General features: G+C 44.4%; 1 protein-coding gene across 1 annotated transcript; it reads right to left on the reverse strand.

Annotated features, from left to right (window-relative positions):
* Positions 1 to 15,397: 15,397 nt before the first annotated feature.
* LOC139388278 (alpha-2B adrenergic receptor) lies at positions 15,398 to 18,794 on the reverse strand. The gene has a single exon (XM_071134852.1). The coding sequence runs from the start codon at positions 18,012 to 18,014 to the stop codon at positions 16,368 to 16,370; it is 1,647 nt and encodes a 548-aa protein (XP_070990953.1). The 5' UTR covers positions 18,015 to 18,794; the 3' UTR covers positions 15,398 to 16,367.
* Positions 18,795 to 19,170: the final 376 nt, after the last annotated feature.

Genomic DNA, 19,170 nt, shown 5'->3' on the forward strand with positions numbered 1-19,170 from the left:
GCTGTTCTTGTGTGGACCAAAAAATGATTGAGTCTTCATTTTGAGCTCTTGGTCTCGAGACCACACACACTAAGGACTCTATTCAATCTGTAACGCCGATGCGTTACAGCGGACCCCGGAGCAGGTCCGCTGTAAATGCAGTCTCGCTAACGGGGGAACATTGTCTTTAAATTTCAATCACGCTGAAACGCTGAACTTTCACGATATGGATTGAATAGAGCCCTAAATGCGGCCTTGGACAGGATCCTGAGGGATCTAGTCACAGAGGAAATTTCAGGAGAGCTTGGTTAGAGGGCCCACACACACAACCTCCTGTGCCATAAAGGTCCAGACCACTTGGCAGTCTGGTGGCTTCCGTCTAATACACTTAGAAAGCAGAAGGCTACAGAAAGTTGTCGACTCACATGGCATGTGTTGATGTGATGAATAACATAGAAGTGTGCTTAGCGAGTTGTGTTTCAGGCAACATTAAAGAGATCCTTACCTCAGCTGTGTTTAGTACGTGACAGCAGCAACAGTGCCTAGTGAAAGTGTGCAAGGGGGTGTGTAGAGTCTTCACATTTGCTGCTAAAAATGTCATCTAAAAAGGGATTACATTGTTTTTTCCCCCCTATAGATCTACACAATCTCCTCCACGTTTTCAAACTGATGATAATATATGTATATAGATCATTTCGTAATTAATAAGAAAAAATAACATGCCTTGATTGCGAATATCTTCACACCCCAGAGTTAACACTAGGTGGAAGCACCTTTGGCAGCCATTACAGCTGTGAAAATTGTTGCATAAGATTCTACCAACTTTGCACAGCTTATAGCAACATACCATATATCTATGTTTTTTTTTCTTCAAAATTACTCAAGCTCAGTAAATTTGGTTGGGAGTCATTTGTGGACAGCAATATCCTAACCACTCGGGAACACTTAACACCTCTTGGAAAGTCATTCTGGTGTGTCTTTGCCATTCAAATGTGGAATTGTCCTGCTGAAAATGTTTAATTCCATCCCAAGGTTAGCTTTTTGCCGAGGCTTTGATCCTTTCATTTTTATTTTCATCCTGACAAACACCTCAGTCCCTGCCGGTGACAAGCATACCGATAACAAAATAGTGCCACCACAAAACTTGAAAATACAGAGGGTTTCACTCTGTGTTGTGTTGTATTGGATTTGACCTATACCTGTAGTGTTTAATTTAGGCCAAAAAGTACATTAATTGGCCATGTTGTCTTCTAGTATTGCTTAACGGCCTTGTTGCAAACAGATTGTATGATTTGGAGTGGATTGTTTTTTAAACACAAGATTCCTTCTTTTAACTTTGCCATACAGGACAGTAATGTGGAGTGAATCTAATGTTCTTGATTCTTTGTATTTTCAAGTATTGTGGCGGCAGCACCATGTTATGGGTATGCTTGTTACTGGCAGGGACTTGGGAGTTTGTCATGATCAGAAGAAATTTGAAAGCAGTAAAGTTAGAGGAAAACCCCCCCATGGTCTCCTGAAAATCTAACCCTGGGATATAGTTTTATTTTTCAGGGGGACATTTAGACACATTTAAATGACAAAAGCATACCAGTTACTTTCCAAGAGGTGTTGAGTGTTCCTGAATTGTCCAGTCTCAGTCCTGACTTAAATCTGCTTAAAATCAAAAACAAGGTTTGAATTTTGCTGTCATCAATGATTCCCAACCAAATTTGGGAAATACCTAACTAATCACAAATAATTACATATACACAGAATGGATCATACATTGATTACTAATTATGTCCTACAAGAAAACATCCCTGGGGACGGAACCTGTATGAAGGCTGTTTACACAAAGAGAGGAGGTTGGGCTTGAATGAAAGCGCGGGAGGACTGAAGAACAAAGGGAGAAGCTATGCTATCGTAAATACAGCATCTTATGCATTCTAAACAACCACCCATTTGGAAAAGGAAAATGCAATAAATATTTACTCTGAGCTGCGCCTCAATAGGTTGGTTGTAGATGGAAGGCCGTGTTGCCCAACAGAGATCTTCCTGTCCTCGGAAGAATGTCTCTGTTGGTAAATTGGATACTTTGGCAGTGTTGTTTGTTAGAAGAGATCCTTTGTCTCTCCTTTCCTAGCCCACGTTTACGGCGGCTGCTGCTCAACGGCTAGGAGGTATCACTTCTGTAGTGAATAAGAGTTCAAAGTTCATACCATTCGCAACCAAAGCTCGCGCTGAGGTTGGCTTAGTTCTGTAGTTATTATCTGAATCCTTCTGACATTGGACCGTCGCCCTAATGTACCCAGAACAGCTTATTATCTGAACACTTTCAACATAGGACTGTCGCCCTAATGTCATCGGAACAGCAAGTTATTCGCCCTTTTAACACAGAGGCTGCAGGCCTTGCTTACTCGGAACAGGAAGTTATACTTTCGTAAAAGGGCTTATATAGTGGACGGAGAGAAGGGTGTGTTTCATAGTTTATAAACAATGTTTCTTCACATGGGCAGGCCACTGAGTGAGCAGAGCTCTAACCTTATGAATACCCAATTCTCTCATTTGGAAGCTAAAATTCAATTTAATCTTTTAACAAATGGTTTCATATTTAAACATTTAAATTGCACAACAATTCCATGTAAATCTGGTAACTATAATATGTAGACTTTCCACGATACAGTTTATGTCATCCTATCATTAATAAGAATGTCTCAGATGACAACCGAAGTGACATCACATTCATTAAGTACCAACGCATATTTTCAACTGGTTGGATTACCAAAATATGGTTCCTTTCCCCCCAACTTTTGATGTTCCCCGACTCTCTATGTTTAACAAAGGCTTTTCAAGAGTCCTTCAGTAGAGTCAAGAGGGGAAAGGGAGACAGGTATTTATGGGGGGGTCTTAAACCTTACCCACAGGCCAACGTCATCACTATCACATACACAATTAGTATGTAAACTTCTGACCCACTGGGAATGTGATGAAAGAAATAAAAGCTGAAATCAATCAATCTCTCTACTATTATTCTGACATTTCACCATCTTAAAATAAAGGGGTGGTCCTAATTAACCTAAAACAGGGAATTGTTTCTTGGATTACATGTCAGGAATTATGAAGAACTGAGTATAAAGGTATTTGGCTATGGTGTATGTAAATTTCTGACTTAAACTGTATCTGTATTCCTAGTCATGTGATGTCCATAGATTAGGGCCCAATGATGTGATTAGGGCCCAATGAATTTATTTCCTTACATGAACTGTAACTCAGTAAAATCGTATTCATTGTTGCATGGGGCATTTATATTTTTGTTTAGCGTAGGACTGGATTGGAACACCCTTTGCCTCCAGAACAGCCTGAATTATTTAGGTCATTCTACAAGGTGTCGGAAAGGGTCCACAGGGATGTTGGTCCAAGCTGACTCGATGGCATCACAGAGTTGCTGCAGATTGGATGGCGGTACATTCATGCTGAGAACAGCCAGTTCCATCTCATCCAAATGATGCTCTGTTGGGTTGAGCTCTGGGGACTGAGCAGGCCACTCAAGTAAACTGAACTCACTGTCATGTTCCAAGCAATGTTTTTCCACTCCTCAAGTGTCCATGGTTGGTGATTGCGTGCCCACTGGAGCCACTTCTTCTTGTTTGTAGCTGATAGGAATGGAACCCAGTGTGATGCAATAGCCCACCTGTGAGAAGGATCGACGAGTTGTGCGTTCCAAGATGTCGTTCTGCGCACCACTGTTGTACTGCAACGATATGTGTCTGTTTGTGGCCCCGCCTGTTAGCTTGCACCATTCTTGCCATTCTCCTTTGACCTCTCTCAACAACGAGCTGTGTTCACCCAGAGGAATGCCTCTGACTGGATGTTAGTTGCATCATTCTCAGTAAACCCTAGACACTGTCGTGCACGAAAAGCCCAGGATGGCGGTTGTTTCTGCGATAGTGGATCCGCGCCTGGCGCCAATGATCATACCACGCTCAAGGTCGCTTAGAATGGGCAAAACAAGTGACCTAACGTTCAATCAAACAGTAACTGAATGCCTCGAAGCCTGTCTGCCTGTTTTATATAGCAAGTCACTGCCACGTGACTCACTGTCTGTAGGAGCGATCCATTTTCGTGAACAGAGTGATGTACCTAATAAACTGTCTGGTGAGTGTATGTTGCCCTAAGAGTTGTGCAAGATTGGTAGCATCATTCAAAATGATTCACAGCTGTAATAGCTCACAAATTTCCTTCCACCAAGTGTTAACTCTGTGATGTGAAGACCTACGGAATCAACACATCTCTATATTTTTCTTTCACTTTGAACATGTGGAGAAAGTTGTGTAGATTGGCAGGAAAGAAATATAATGTAATCCCTTTAGATTTTATTTTTTTTTATCTCAGCAAATTGTGGCGACTATACATTATTTAACCTGGTTTAATAATAAAAAACCCATCCTGTGAGATACACACTTTGAACTGGCAAGGCAATGAAAGGACTGTGTCCATACACACACACACACACACACACTTTGCCATCTGGTACATTCACACACACATAACATTGAGGCAATCTTGGGCTTGTCCTCATACCCTAGCATCTAGGTCACTGATGCCAAACAACCATCATGTTGCTGGCCCGGCCTCCTTTTTAACCACACAATTGAATATACTAAGTATTGAAGCAGTAGAGAGTCCTGTGTACAAACCAGCAGCGGAAGAGAGAGAGTGATGCTCCTCACGTTCTCATCCCTTCAGCACAATTATTAATATTACAGCCAAATGAAGCCTATACATCCTGTATATCCTTTCCACAGCACTGCCAAGACTGAGACGACCATATACCCATGTTCCTAAAAACATGCGCGCGCACACACACACACACACACACACACACACACACACACACACACACACACACACACACACACGCCTATCCCAAAACACACACACACATGTCCCTGAAAATAAACATACATGCCCTTGTCCCAAAACACACACACCATTTCACACACATCTCACAGACACTTCCCACTGGGCACAGACGTCAATTCAACATCTATTCCACGTTGGTTCAGTGTACTTTCATTGAAATTATTTGGAAACAACATCGATTCAACCAGTGTGTGCCTAGTGGGTGTCAGTAACCCACACACTCACCTACCATTTCAGTCTTAGTGTAACATACCCATACTAACGGATTCATGGAAATAGTCCATAGATCTTAACCTAAAGCAGAGAGATTTGTAAAGATGCACTGAAGCATGGTACTGCATGACACACACTTAGTGAAACACATCAAATAAACACCTTCGGTGCATTCATTTCTACAATAATCTGAAAGGCCACACACAACAAAAACAGGACAGTCCAGATACCCTTCCTGGCCTATGTCTGAGGGTCGAGAGAGAAAGAGGAGAGAAAAGAGAGAGCGAAATAAAAATGACCAAGATCCTTTTTTTTTTTTAAGCACACAACAGTCAGTCAACATGTGGTGAAATCCTGCACGGAGCCTTCACCGTGCGCTGCCACTTTAAGAGCGCATCAGCAGTAAGGAAGGAGGAAATAAAGAGAGCTCGTTCAGCTCTCTGGGGAGGAGCTCTTGGTTGGCGCGACAGTTTGATTGTGTGCTATGCTGCAGAAGTGTTGTTTATTTTCAGCGTGTGTAGTTTATAGAGTGTTTAACTCCATCATCGGATGGTCAGACAGGACAACTGCAAGCCTGAAGGCCACAGCTAAGATCTCTCTCTCTTTCTTCCCTCTATCATTCCAGTGCTATACACTGCAGCAGACGTTCTATTTTTTCAAATGCACTTCCCGTTTATGTTCATTAGAGCTGGACTATTATTGCCCTGACATAATTATTTGGGTGGACATTATAGTTAAAAGGGAGGTTGCTTGCAAGTTGTGTATTGTTATTTGAACTGTATTGAGGTGGGGTGTACTAATGACATGTGGCCGAGAATTTTTTTTCTATGAACACCCCCCACATTCATACCCTCTGCACTCCTCCATTGGACGATAATATAGATTATTGCAAATCCTATGTTGATGACTGGGTTCTTTCTTGTAAATTGTTTCTTATGAAGTTGCTGTTCAATTGCTCTGCCATTATTATTATTGTAGGAGGTATTCTTGGTGGGGTTACCCCTGTGCTGTGATGTGGGTTTTATAGGGTGTGTATTCTCTTTTCTCTCTCCTGGCTATCTGGTAAACAGGCTACACGCTAGGCAGTCTCTTCTGCTGATGTGTGTGGGTCTGGTAGTGGTACTCTCTATTCTACTCTTTTTCCTTTCGGCATGGTTAATACCTGCCTGGCGCCCGAACAAAATCTTTCTTTACCCCTCGCTAATAAATACCTCTACAAACATAATGCTTTTCTACAAACAGTGCATTTGTAAAGTATTGGGACCCCTTCCCCTTTTCCACATTTTGTTACATTTCAGCCTTATTCTAAAATTTATTAAATTAACTTTTCCTCATTGATCTACAGACAATACCCCATAACGACAAAAGAGAACAGGTTTTCAGACATTTTTGCACATTTATTAAAAATTTAAAGATAACCTATTTACATAACTATTCAAACCCTTTGCTATGAGACTCGAAATTGTGCTAAGGTGCATCCTGTTTCCAATGATCATCCTTGAGATGTTTCTACAACTTGATTGGAGTCCACCTGTGGTAAATTCAATTGATTGGACATGATTTGGAAAGGCACACACCTGTCTATATAAGGTCCCACAGTTGACAGTGCACGTCAAAGCAAAACCAAGCCATGAGGTCAAAGGACTTGTCTATAGAGCTCCGAGACAAGATTGTGTCGAGGCACAGATCTGGGGAAGGGTACCAAAACATTTCTGCAGCATTGAAGGTCCCCGAGAACACAGTGGCCTCCATCATTCTTAAATGGAAGATGTTTGGAACTTCCACTCTTTCTACAGCTGTTCGCCTGGCCAAACTGAGCAGTCAGGGGGAAAGGACCTTGGTCAGGGAAGGGACCAAGAACCCGATGGTCACGCTGACAGAGCTACAGAGTTCCTCTGTGGAGATGGCAGAACCTTCCAGAATGACAACATCTCTGCAGCACTCCACCAATCAGGCCTTTATGGTAAAGTGTCCAGATGGAAGCCACTCATCAGTAAAATGCACCTAATAGCCCACTTGGAGTTTGCCAAAAGGCACCTTAAATGAAAAACAAGATTCTCTGGTCTGATAAAACCAAAATGTTACTCTTTGGCCTGAATGCCAAGCGTCATGTCTGGAGGAAACCTGGCACCATCCCAACGGTTAAGCATGGTGGTGGCATATGTTTTTTAGTGTCCTGGAATAGGGGTGTCATGACTGTCCTTGTAAGGATCCGAATGGGTGAGATCAGCTTGGCAGCAACCAGATTCTCTCTCACCTACAGAAAATGGGAGGAGGGAGCTGCTGTGGGGGTTGACACCTCAGGAACGGAGATCCAGAGAACTTCCCTCTCCAATTCGCTATTCATCTTTGTCTCCAGAGTTTCCCGCCAAAAATAAATATGACGCAGTCCACGCAAAACTAGATAAATCTGACGAGTTATCTACAAACAGGGGCGCACAACTTAACATGCATGTTGCTTTGATGAACAACTCTCAAAGCAATAATGTTCTAGTCCAAATGCTGCCGAGCAAAGACGATCAGTTAATGAACTCAATTACCAAGTTGGGTGACAAAACAGTGGAACTCATTGAAGTCGCTGACCAAATGATTGATGAGAGAACTGAAGTGAGAGACGGAAAAATTGATCTCCAAGCAAGCAGAGGAAATCTCATTACTGAATCTCTTGCTCCTCTCTCACTCCTCACTCAACCTCTATCTGTAAACCACGACATATAAGTATAAAGGTTTCAGACTTTGCCTCTCAGGTGTCCCCCAGTCTTCTCCTCTTGGCCATTCGGCACAGAGTAATATGGCATCTCCTCGCCAACAAAACCAAAGCTTGGCTTCTCCTCTTGGCCTTTCAGCCCAAGTTTCCCCACAGGATGAAGCCAACCTTCTCCGCGCTCTTGGCACGGAATGCCTTGACAAAATTGTCAAAAACTTCTGCACCTTTGACCCCGTTCCAGGGAAGCCAAACGACACTCGGCAGACATAGACAACGCCTTGGATGGCTACCCGAACACTACGGGTACTGACAGGTTTTGCCTGCGGAAGCGAACATCGACTAGACACGTAAGAAGGTTCATCCGTCTACAACAGCAACACATGCAAAACAACTACACAACTTTCCACGGCTTTGAAAATAGAATTCAGGGCCTCCCGGGTGGTGCAGTGGTTAAGGGCGCTGTACTGCAGCGCCAGCTGTGCCATCAGAGTCCCTGGGTTCGCGCCCAGGCTCTGTCGTAACCGGCCGCGACCGGGAGGTCCGTGGGGCGACGCACAATTGGCCTAGCGTCGTCCGGGTTAGGGAGGGCTTGGTCGGTAGGGATGTCCTTGTCTCATCGCGCACCAGCGACTCCTGTGGCGGGCCGGGCGCAGTGCGCGCTAACCAAGGTTGCCAGGTGCACGGTGTAGCCTCCGACACATTGGTGCGGCTGGCTTCTGGGTTGGATGCGCGCTGTGTTAAGAAGCAGTGCGGCTGGTTGGGTTGTGTATCAGAGGACGCATGACATCCAACCTTCGTCTCTCCCGAGCCTGTACGGGAGTTGTAGCAATGAGACAAGATAGTAGCTACTACAACAATTGGATACCACGAAATTGGGGAGAATTTTTTTTTTTTTTTTTAAATGTAAAAAAAGAAAAAGAGGAAAAAAAAAGAAAATAGAGTTCAGTGGTTCTGCAACTCACAAACACAACTCGCTGGCTAACATTGTCAAACAAGCTCGGAATTTTGACTTTCATTTATTTTGGGCAACAGACATACAACAAAGTGCACAGAGGATATCATTTGAAAGTATTCATTTAAACGCATGTCCCAAAGTGGTCCTCGATGGAATGAAGACCCACAAGCATAGGCTTCATTCAGCTTACTTTGGCCTACGTCGTTACAACCCAGATTAGCTTGCCAATCTCAGAACTCAGAGAGCTTGTGAGCACAGCTTTTAAGGCATCAAAAGTGGATCGTTTGGTCCCACTGATTTATTGGGAAAAACAACCAATAAGTAACCGTGCTGTCTCCACTGACCACACTGTCTTCTAATGCTGTCTGCAACACTATCATCCACAAGGAGTATCTGTTGACAGGACCCCTTGGGAAAAAATGTATTTCGACACCTCTTGATTACTCGTAACATCCAATCGGCAAACCTGATAGACTATCCTTTTCATGTTTTCGCAGAGATATCCTTGGCTCAGTTCACATGTACTGGAACGGTTTCCACACGTGGACGTTGTGGTGACTGGCAGGCCACGACAGCCACTGAGAGTTTTGAAGCACAAACACCAGGAGATTTGGTTGAAAGGTTTATAGCCAATTGACTAACGCGGCTGCTGGCAACTTGTACAAAGGGTCCGACCTATTCGCTGGTGGATGGGTCCCGAGACACAAAGGGGAGAATACTAACCCAGACCCATGATGAGCCTCGTCGAGGCCAGTGGGAAAGTTGAGACTGCATGCAACACTGTACGAGGCCGCCTGATCAGGAAACAAATCAAGTTGTAAAATCCCCCATGAGATCAGAGAGGAGCATCTGAGATATCACTGAAGTGTCCACACTGGTCATAAAAGTCCAGTGGACTCTGATGACGTCAGACTCATTCTGAACAGGTTGCGGCCTACCAGGATATTTGGTACTTCTTTCCCTTGCATATGAGCTTGTGTCAGCGTAAATGCACTTGTACAATGGGACATTTAGTGAGGATTTATACTACGATCACTTAAGGGCCCGAGCAAAATACCAGCCTTGGTAAAGTTGTAAATAGACCCTGAACCCCGAAGCCCCTTTGACTCTACAGCTACAGCTCACCAGTTTCTCCCCAGAGGTACATAGGTCATCTCTGTAGACTGTCCGAAGCTAGTGCCTTACAGCTGTAGACTTATCATGTAGTTATCAATTTAGGATAGTGCCTTTAGCACACACCGCTAATAAGGATCGCCCCCCCAGATTAGACAAAATGCCATGCTAGTAATTTAGCCAAGACCGTGGACGTATATAGATGATTAAGGTGTGGAAACTATATTTTGTTTTATCTTTTGTTTGTGTTCATTTTTCTTTCATTTTCTTTTACACTTAGGAAGTGATACTGCCACAAACAAGTTCCCCATACAACCACTAGTTAGTGTCACATGTAATGATGTATTGCATGAGTGTTGTGCGTTATTAATGTCTGTCTAAGTTGATGCCTGGACAACTGGACGACGGATCAGGAACGACGATCCAAAACCAGGAGATCTCCTGGCCAATCTTGTTGGTGTGTGCAGCTTGCAGGAATCCTACCAGGGTAAACCACCAGAGGGGGTCATGGAGCCCCAGGCCGAGGGAGATTGACAGTTATTTTGTATTTCTTCCATTTGCGAATAATCGCACCAACTGTTGTCACCTTCTCACCAAGCTGCTTCGCGATGATCTTGTAGCCCATTCCAGCCTTGCGTAGGTCTACAATCTTGTCTCTGACATCCTTGGAGAGCTCTTTGGTCTTGGCCATGGTGGAGAGTTTGGAATCTGATTGATTGCTTCTGTGGACAGGTGTCTTTTATACAGGTTACAAACTGAGATTAGGAGCACTCCCTTTAAGTGTGCTCCTAATCTCAGCTCGTTTCCTGTATAAAAGACACCTGGGAGCCAGACATTTTTCTGATTGAGAGGGGGTCAAATACTTATTTCCCTCATTAAAATGCAAATCAATTTATAACATTTCTGACATGCGTTTTTCTGGATTTTTTTGTTGTTATTCTGTCTCACTGTTCAAATAAACCTACCATTAAAATGATAGACTGATCATTTCTTTGTCAGTGTGAAAACGTACAAAATCAGCAGGGGATCAAATAGTTTTTTCCCCCTCACTGTACACTATATGTACAAAGTCGCCATCCACATTTAATTGCCAGCCATAGTGCAAGTTTGACCACCAGAAGGCATCTTTGAGAAGCATTTGATAGTCTTCAATATTGGCTGTACTAGAGAATTTATATCCTTTTTTGTAAGAACTCAGTATATGGGATTGATTTTAAGTACCACTGCATATGTTCAATTGGTCAGATTATCAGAATATAGTTCATTTCCACCCACCTTCTGATGTTCCCAGAATCTCTATGTTAACCAAGGGGGTTTCAAATGTTACATCAGTAGGGTAGAGAGAGGAAAAAGGGGGGAAAAGGTATTTATGAGTGTCATAAACCTACCCCCAGGCCAACGTCATGACACTTCCCTTCTCGGAGTTCAATCTAGTCTATTCTTCAGAGAACTATATCAAATTGTTTCCTGCAAACCCACACAGACTTGTTCCCTCCTATGGTTGTCAATATTTCTCTAACTTACTTTGAAGCACACACACATATTAGATGTTTCCTTTCAATTATTTAGCATTACCTCAATGAATGAATGCTTTGTACAAGTCTTCTCCAAATCGTTATTGCTTATCATATTCTGCAACATGTTTCATAATCTTCTACAACCCTAGCGGTTTCTCGCCTCCCTTGGTGGGGAAACCTCCTTCCTTTTATCAGTTTCACAGTTGTCACAATACATTGAGTGGTTGTTTTAACTTCTTAATTTCTCTCTCACTATTCAAGCGATCAACTCACTAATGGATGAAGATGCGCTCGGCAAAGGCCATCAGAATTGCTACAGAAAAAAGGAAGAAGATCAAGCAAGCCGAGTCCCAAGCATCCCATTGAAGCGGTTGGCTAGCCTTTCTTTAAAGGAGCATCGTACAGAGGGGGCAACAGTAGAAGAGACAGGTCCGGATCCCTTTCAGACAATCAGAGCCTTACCGGCGTACCGCTGAAAGGCCCATCACCCTTCCTATGGAGCGCTGTTTCTGACAGAGATCCACGTCAAACGAAGGCATTTAAACATAAATACATTCATGATTTCTAAGTCCAAATGGGCTGCACTTCATGTGCAAAGTCTATGATTACTGTGAGAATAGTTTCTAAAATGTATCAATGATAAAGTCTCTTTTTCTCGCTCTCTCTCTCTCTCTCCCACTCCATGTCGTTGTGCAAAAAGCCACCATATTGTGTCAGTCCACTAGGGACCTTTTCCTAATGTATTAAGTGTGTATGTTTATTCTGTGTTATTATTTAGTTTGCTAGTAAATAAATACTTACATCTATTTGTGTAGTACTGAATCATAAGTAAGACTGGGGTTTTTGAAGATGCAGGAGGTTACGACTGTTACGAATGAGGTTATGATTAATACATTGACTGTTTTATGGATGTCAAATCAAATGTATTTATAAAGCCCTTCTTACATCAGCTGACATCTCAAAGTGCTGTACAGAAACCCAGCCTAAAACCCCAAACAGCAAGCAATGCAGGTGTAGAAGCACGGTGGCTAGGAAAAACTCCCTAGAAAGGCCAAAACCTAGGAAGAAACCTAGAGAGGAACCAGGCTATGTGGGGTGGCCAGTCCTCTTCTGGCTGTGCCGGGTGGAGATTATAACAGAACATGGCCAAGATGTTCAAATGTTCATAAATGACCAGCATGGTCAAATAATAATAATCAGAGGCAGAACAGTTGAAACTGGAGCAGCAGCACGGCCAGGTGGACTGGGGACAGCAAGGAGTCATCATGTCAGGTAGTCCTGAGGCATGGTCCTAGGGCTCAGGTCATCCGAGAGAGAGAAAGAAAGAGAGAATTAAAGAGAGCATACTTAAATTCACACAGGACACCAGATAGGACAGGAGAAGTACTCCAGATATAACAAACTGACCCTAGCCCCCCGACACATAAACTATTGCAGCATAAATACTGGAGGCTGAGACAGGAGGGGTCAGGAGACACTGTGGCCCCATCCGATGACACCCCCGGACAGGGCCAAACAGGAAGGATATAACCCCATCCACTTTGCCAAAGCACAGCCCCCACACCACTAGAGGGATATCTTCAGCCACCAACTTACCATCCTGAGACAAGGCCGAGTATAGCCCACAAAGATCTCTGCCACGGCACAACCCAAGGGGGAGCGCCAACCCAGACAGGAAGATCACATCAGTGACTCAACCCACTCAAGTGACGCACCCCTCCTAAGGACGGTATGAAAGAGCCCTAGTAAGCCAGTGACTCAGCCCCTGTAATAGGGTTAGAGGCAGAAAATCCCAGTGGAAAGAGGGGAACCGGCCAGGCAGAGACAGCAAGGGCGGTTTGTTGCTCCAGAGCCTTTCCGTTCACCTTCACACTCTTGGGCCAGACTACACTCAATCATATGACCCACTGAAGAGATGAGTCTTCAGTAAAGACTTAAAGGTTAAGACCGAGTTTGCGTCTCTCACATGGGTAGACAGACCATTCCATAAAAATGGAGCTCTATAGGAGAAAGCCCTGCCTCCAGCTGTTAGCTTAGAAATTCCAGGGACAATTAGGAGGCCTGCGTCTTGTGACCGTAGCGTACGTGATAGGTAAAGACCTTTTAGAGTTTAATTCGGGAGATGGTAACTCTTTAAACAACCACTCTCGTTGTGCCCCAAATTCCTAATTGTTACATGATTAATTTAATCGGGTAACAATTTAGGCACAGTTAGTTGATTAGATAAATTACAGTCATAAGATTAATGAAAGTAAAGTCACGACAGGGGACAAGTCAGGATCAAGGTAAAGATAAACGAGGCAAAGTACAGAAAGAAGGGCGAAGTTCACCTTCCAACAGGACAACGACCCTAAGCACACAGCCAAGACAAGACAGGAGTGGCTTCGGGACAAATCTCTGAATGTTGTTGAGTGGCCCAGCCAGAGCCCGGACTTGAACCCAATCTAATATCTCTGGAGAGACCTGAAAATAGCTGTGCAGCGACGCTCCCCATCCAACCTGACAGAGCTTGAGAGGATCTGCAGAGAAGAATGGGAGAAACTCCCCAAATACAGGTGTGCCAAGCTTGTAGTGTCATACGCAAGAAGTTTTGAGGCTGTAATCGCTGCCAAAGGTCCTTCAACAAAGTACTGACTAAATGGTCTGAATAATGTGATATTTAAGTGTTTTATCTTTAATATGTTTGCAAAAATGTGAGAAAACAACAACAGTTTTTGCTTTGTCATTAGGGGTTATTGTGTTTGGATTGATGAGGGAGAACATGTTTTTTTTTTTAAATCCATTTTAGAATAAGGCTGTAATGTAACAATGTGGAAAAAGTCAAGGGGTCTGAATACTTTCCAAATGCACTGTAAATACTGTAGAAGTTGTATTTATTGAATGTTGTACAATACACCAGCTTGTTCAGTCATGGACATTTATGAAAACACATAAATAAAGATAATATTATGGGTTTGTTGGTTCACACGGAATTAGAGAATATGCATTCATAGGCATGCATTCTGTAAAACATGCAACCACATACACACAAACACACACACACAGAGACAGAGAGGACTCAGCATTGTCTTGTCTCCAGGTAGTGCCTGGGCAATTAGAGTCTGTTTTGTGTCTTTCATCCATTTCACAGAATAGCTTTAATATTTTTCCCTGCTGTATTATTCCCATTCCGGTTTTCCCGTTGTAGCCCTAGGTGTGCACAGCGCTACCATGCTTTTCCCAGGAGGAGGTAGAATGTTCCTGGGATCACAGCAGAGGATACACTCCTCCTCATTGCTCTGGGTGGTGGTTAATTCCACAGGGAATATTGAGAGGAGAGGACACTCCATACATCACAACACAGAACACACACCCCAGGCTAGAGAGAGAGAGTGTGTGTGTGTGTGTGTGTGTGTGTGTGTGTGTGTGTGTGTGTGTGTGTGTGTGTGTGTGTGTGTGTGTGTGTGTGTGTGTGTGTGTGGTCTTGTGAGTTCCTCATGCTCTCATCTTTATCTCAGATATAAAAAAAAAACACCATTAGAGATTTCCTCTGTTCCAGTAAAACCCGTAGGCCATCACACAACGAACACACACAGTATTTAATAACTACGACTGCAGATCCTCTCTAAACCCAACATATTACATTACTGAGGCATTGGTCATATCAAAAACCCATATTTCACTTTTCATGTGTTTACATTCATTTCATACTTATATTAAACCATAAAGGTGCATTTCTGACACTGAACACAAGACACAAATACAGCTGGGTTGTCCCCTATAAAACATGTCCGTCACAGTGTATGAGTTCACGACAGAGGCCAATCGTCATCCAAGGTGTAAAGCAACGCTTCCCAAACTCGGTCCTCGGGACCCCAAGGGGTGCACATTTTGGTTTTTGCCCTAACACTACACAGCTGATTCAAATGATCAAAGCGTGATGATTAGTTGATGACTTGAATCAGCTGTGTAGTGATAGGGCAACAACAACAAAAACGGCACCCCTTGGGGTCCCGAGGACCGAGTTTGGGAAACACTGGTGTAAAGGATGTAATGTTATTTGTCTGTCTGTCCTTGGACACCTGGACAAACTCCCTTCACACACTACAAGTTATTGAACACAGAGAACTCCAGGAACACATTCTACTGCACACGTTCTACCACACATTCTCCTGCCCAATCTGTGTCCTTGCGGTGGACAGTACCTGGTAATGTCTAAGAACACTCTCCTGATACTGCATCCTTGTAGTTCAGAGTGGCCAGTCACAAGGCTAGAGGTAATGGCTGTGGGAATCCAGATATACAGACAGACAAATTATTCAACAGAGAGCAGCCTTGGTTAGCTTATAGAGAGAAAGATGCAAGCAGTGATATACTTAAGCAATAAGGCACGAGGAGGTTAGATATATGGCCGATATATCATGGCTAAAGGATGTTCTTATGCAAGACGCAACGCGGAGTGCCTGGATACAGCCCTTAGCCGTGGTATATTAGCGATATATCATAAACCCCCAAGGTGCCTTATTGCTATTATAAACTGGTTACCAACATAATTACAGCAGTGCAAATAAATGTTTTGTCATAACCATGATATACCACGGCTGTCACCAATCAGCATTCAGGGTTCGAACCACCCAGTTTATAATGTAAATTGAGCAACATGTCCTCATGACTGATGGCCCTGTTTTGTTCCGATCACTAAACAAGCTGTAACAGAGTTTTTTTTTCCAGGTATATTGCGTCTCTCCCTCCCCTCCTCTCCCACTGCCCCCAATGGGAACATCAGAGCATCTTGATCTACTCCAGAATTCCATAGTTCAGCCTTTTGTTAATCTGATCTAACGGAATGTTCAGCAAAGGATGGACTCAGCAGATTGTCTGTGGTTTCTTACACAAGAAAGCTAAAATCTATCAGTATATCCACTCTGGAAGTCATTGTCCTTAGTGTCCTTACACAGCATATACTCTAAAATAAGGTGTCCCTTCTACAGTATCCACTCTAGAAGTTTGTCCCCTTGGTGTCCCTACAGAGGATCTTCTTGAAGGCCTTCCTGAAGTCCTGGTTGAAGATGGTGTATATGACAGGGTTCAGACAGGAGTTGCAGTAGCCAATCCAGAAGAAGAACTTGAAGAGGGGATCAGGGAGAGAGCAGGTCTCAGGACAGATGGCCTGCAGCGAGTAGGAGAAGAAGAAAGGGAACCAGCAGATGACAAACACCCCGATTACCACAGCCAGGACAAACGTGAAGCGCTTCTCGCGATTCACCATGGCCTTGCGCCGAGACATTGGCGTGACCTGAGCCTTCCCTGGCTTGTCAAAGGCCAGCTCTGTGCTGGTGGGTGTGGCAACAGTCTTTTTGAACTTGTGAGAGGTCAGAGAAGAGAGAGGTTGAATTTTTAACCCTGCACCTCCAGATTTTGACCCTCCATTATTCTTAACTGTCCTGTTCCCTCCAGCCCCCTTTCTTTTTCCACTCATCTCTGCCTCTGCCTCGGAGCCAGAGCTGAAGCTGTCATCATTGGTGGTGTTTCTCTGTCTCTTCTCCTGTCTCTCACCCTGTCTGTGGGTCTCCCCAGGTTGGGTGTCTGCAAGGGGGAGTGTGGGGGAGAGAGCTATGGTGGGTGAGGGAGGCTGGGGTGAGGTGGGGACAGAGGTTGGTGAAGAAGGCTGGGTCTGGGGTTGTGGTTCAATCTGTGGGCCGGTAGGGGTCTTGGCCTGGGTCTCGCTCTGGGGAGGAGGAGATGAGGGGGAGGAGACAGGGAGACTCTTCGAAGGTACGGCATTCTTGGATTGTCCGTCTGCTTTCCCTCCCTCCCCTCTGTTGTGCTGTAGTTGGCTGAGAGGCTTGGGCTGGGGGCTAATGACAGGTCCAGGTGCGTGGGCTGTTGGAGTGTTGCTAGACGCGTTGCCGGGAGTTGTGTTAAGGTTGGGTTTTTCCCCTGGCGGACATCTTGTGTGTTGCTTGGCAATCTGGTAGATCTTGATGTAGACCCCGATCATGATGAGACACGGGGCGAAGAACGAGCCGATGGTGGAGTAGAGAATATACCAACGCTCGTTGTTCAGCTCACACACCTCCACCCCTCCCTCGCTCTTATCCAGGGAGAGGAGGGGAGGGAAGGAGATGGCGGCCGAGAGAAGCCAGACCACCACAATGGCCGCCTTGATGCGCGCGGGGGTCCGTTGGGCGCCATAGGACACGGGCCGGGAGATGGACAGGTAGCGGTCCAATGAGATGGCACAGAGGTGAGCGATGGAGGACGTGCAGAAGAGGACGTCCAACGCCAGGTAGATCTCACACCACAGTGAGCGGAACGCCCAGTATCCCTGGAGCTCATTGGCCAGCGAGAAGGGGATGATGAGGGTAGCCACCAGGATGTCGGCTGCGGCCAGCGAGACCAGGAAGAGGTTCTGTGGGCCGCGGAGCGAGCGCGAGGTCAGTACGGCGATGATGACCAGGATGTTGCCCACGATGGTGAGGATCATCATGAGGGTGATCGCGGTGGCGAACAACGCAGTGGCCTCTGGGGAATAGGGTGCGGTTCGCAGTACTGTCTGGTTGCAGAGGGTGGGACCGAAGGTGAAGCTGATGTTCAGGTTCACCCTTGGCCCTGACAGGCATGTAATATCTGGGATCATGGCCATGGCGATGCCAGCTGAAGCTAGAATTTTGGAGAAAACTCAAACTCACAGGGACAGCGAATTCTGTTTAGAGTGAGTGAAGGCGAAAGAAGAGATAGGTTTCTGTTATCTGCTAGCTTAATCCCTTGAGGAAGACTTGTTGTCCAGTGAGAGTGCAGTTAATGGAGGGGCTCTGACGCAGAAACAGAGACATGGCTGTTGGGCTCAAGAGGCGTCCACTTGGAACTTTACGCACTAGATGATTGAATTAAAATGAGAGATAAAAAAAAGATTGTACCGCTTTGCCCAAGGCATCACCGAGACTAACAACTTTGCCCGTGTGAAAATATCATTTTGTTCCTCCAGTCACGCACTTTCTCTTTCATGTCTCTTTTCAACATCCAGGTGCGGATATATCCACTAAATCGTTATTGGATATTCAAATAAATAATTACTTCATTAATCTCATTTAATCAGACAATTAAATGACTAAGTATCTATTAACTAACACACACACCGCTGATGCTTGGATAGTTATTCTTCTGGGGAAAATTATTAAATTGCTTGAACAAGCGCTAGAAAAATGTGTCATCCAAACGTAGTGCTTGAAGCAGTAAAGGTCCTTCAGGCAATCCATAGACCGTGTTCTATTTAAATTAAATTCATTGAAGTAAAACGTCCTTAATTATAGCCTACCATGAAATCGGAACACTCCCCGAATCTCACCAGCGCAATGAAGCGCACCAGGACGCAGAGACGCATGGAATGATACTTGGGCTGATGAAATGCCTTTTAAAAAGTTGCTATTCATTCACATTCGTAGTGAAACCATATCACGCAGTAGAGACAGTTTGAAGATGTAAAAAGACACCCAACAATCTGCGCTCCTCAGCTTCCATCTGTCCAAAAGGACTAGGTGCCGAAACGAGACCCGCACTGAGCCGTCATCGTCAATAAATAAGGAATGAGTCCGAGAAGACTTCAGCCACAAATATCAGATCAGTTAATTAAATTGTAGGGAGAGAAAAAACAAACATATTCCTATATCTTTCGATTGTTTGATATAGAGTATAGGCCTATGCTTTATAGTTCCTCTGAGCGCTGTGAAAGACTGGAATAAAAAGGGTGATGACAACACCTCACTGATTACATGATGATAATGTAATCATATTTATCCCCA

This window comes from Oncorhynchus clarkii, chromosome 29 (genome assembly GCF_045791955.1).
Source record: "Oncorhynchus clarkii lewisi isolate Uvic-CL-2024 chromosome 29, UVic_Ocla_1.0, whole genome shotgun sequence".
Lineage (NCBI taxonomy): Eukaryota > Metazoa > Chordata > Actinopteri > Salmoniformes > Salmonidae > Oncorhynchus > Oncorhynchus clarkii.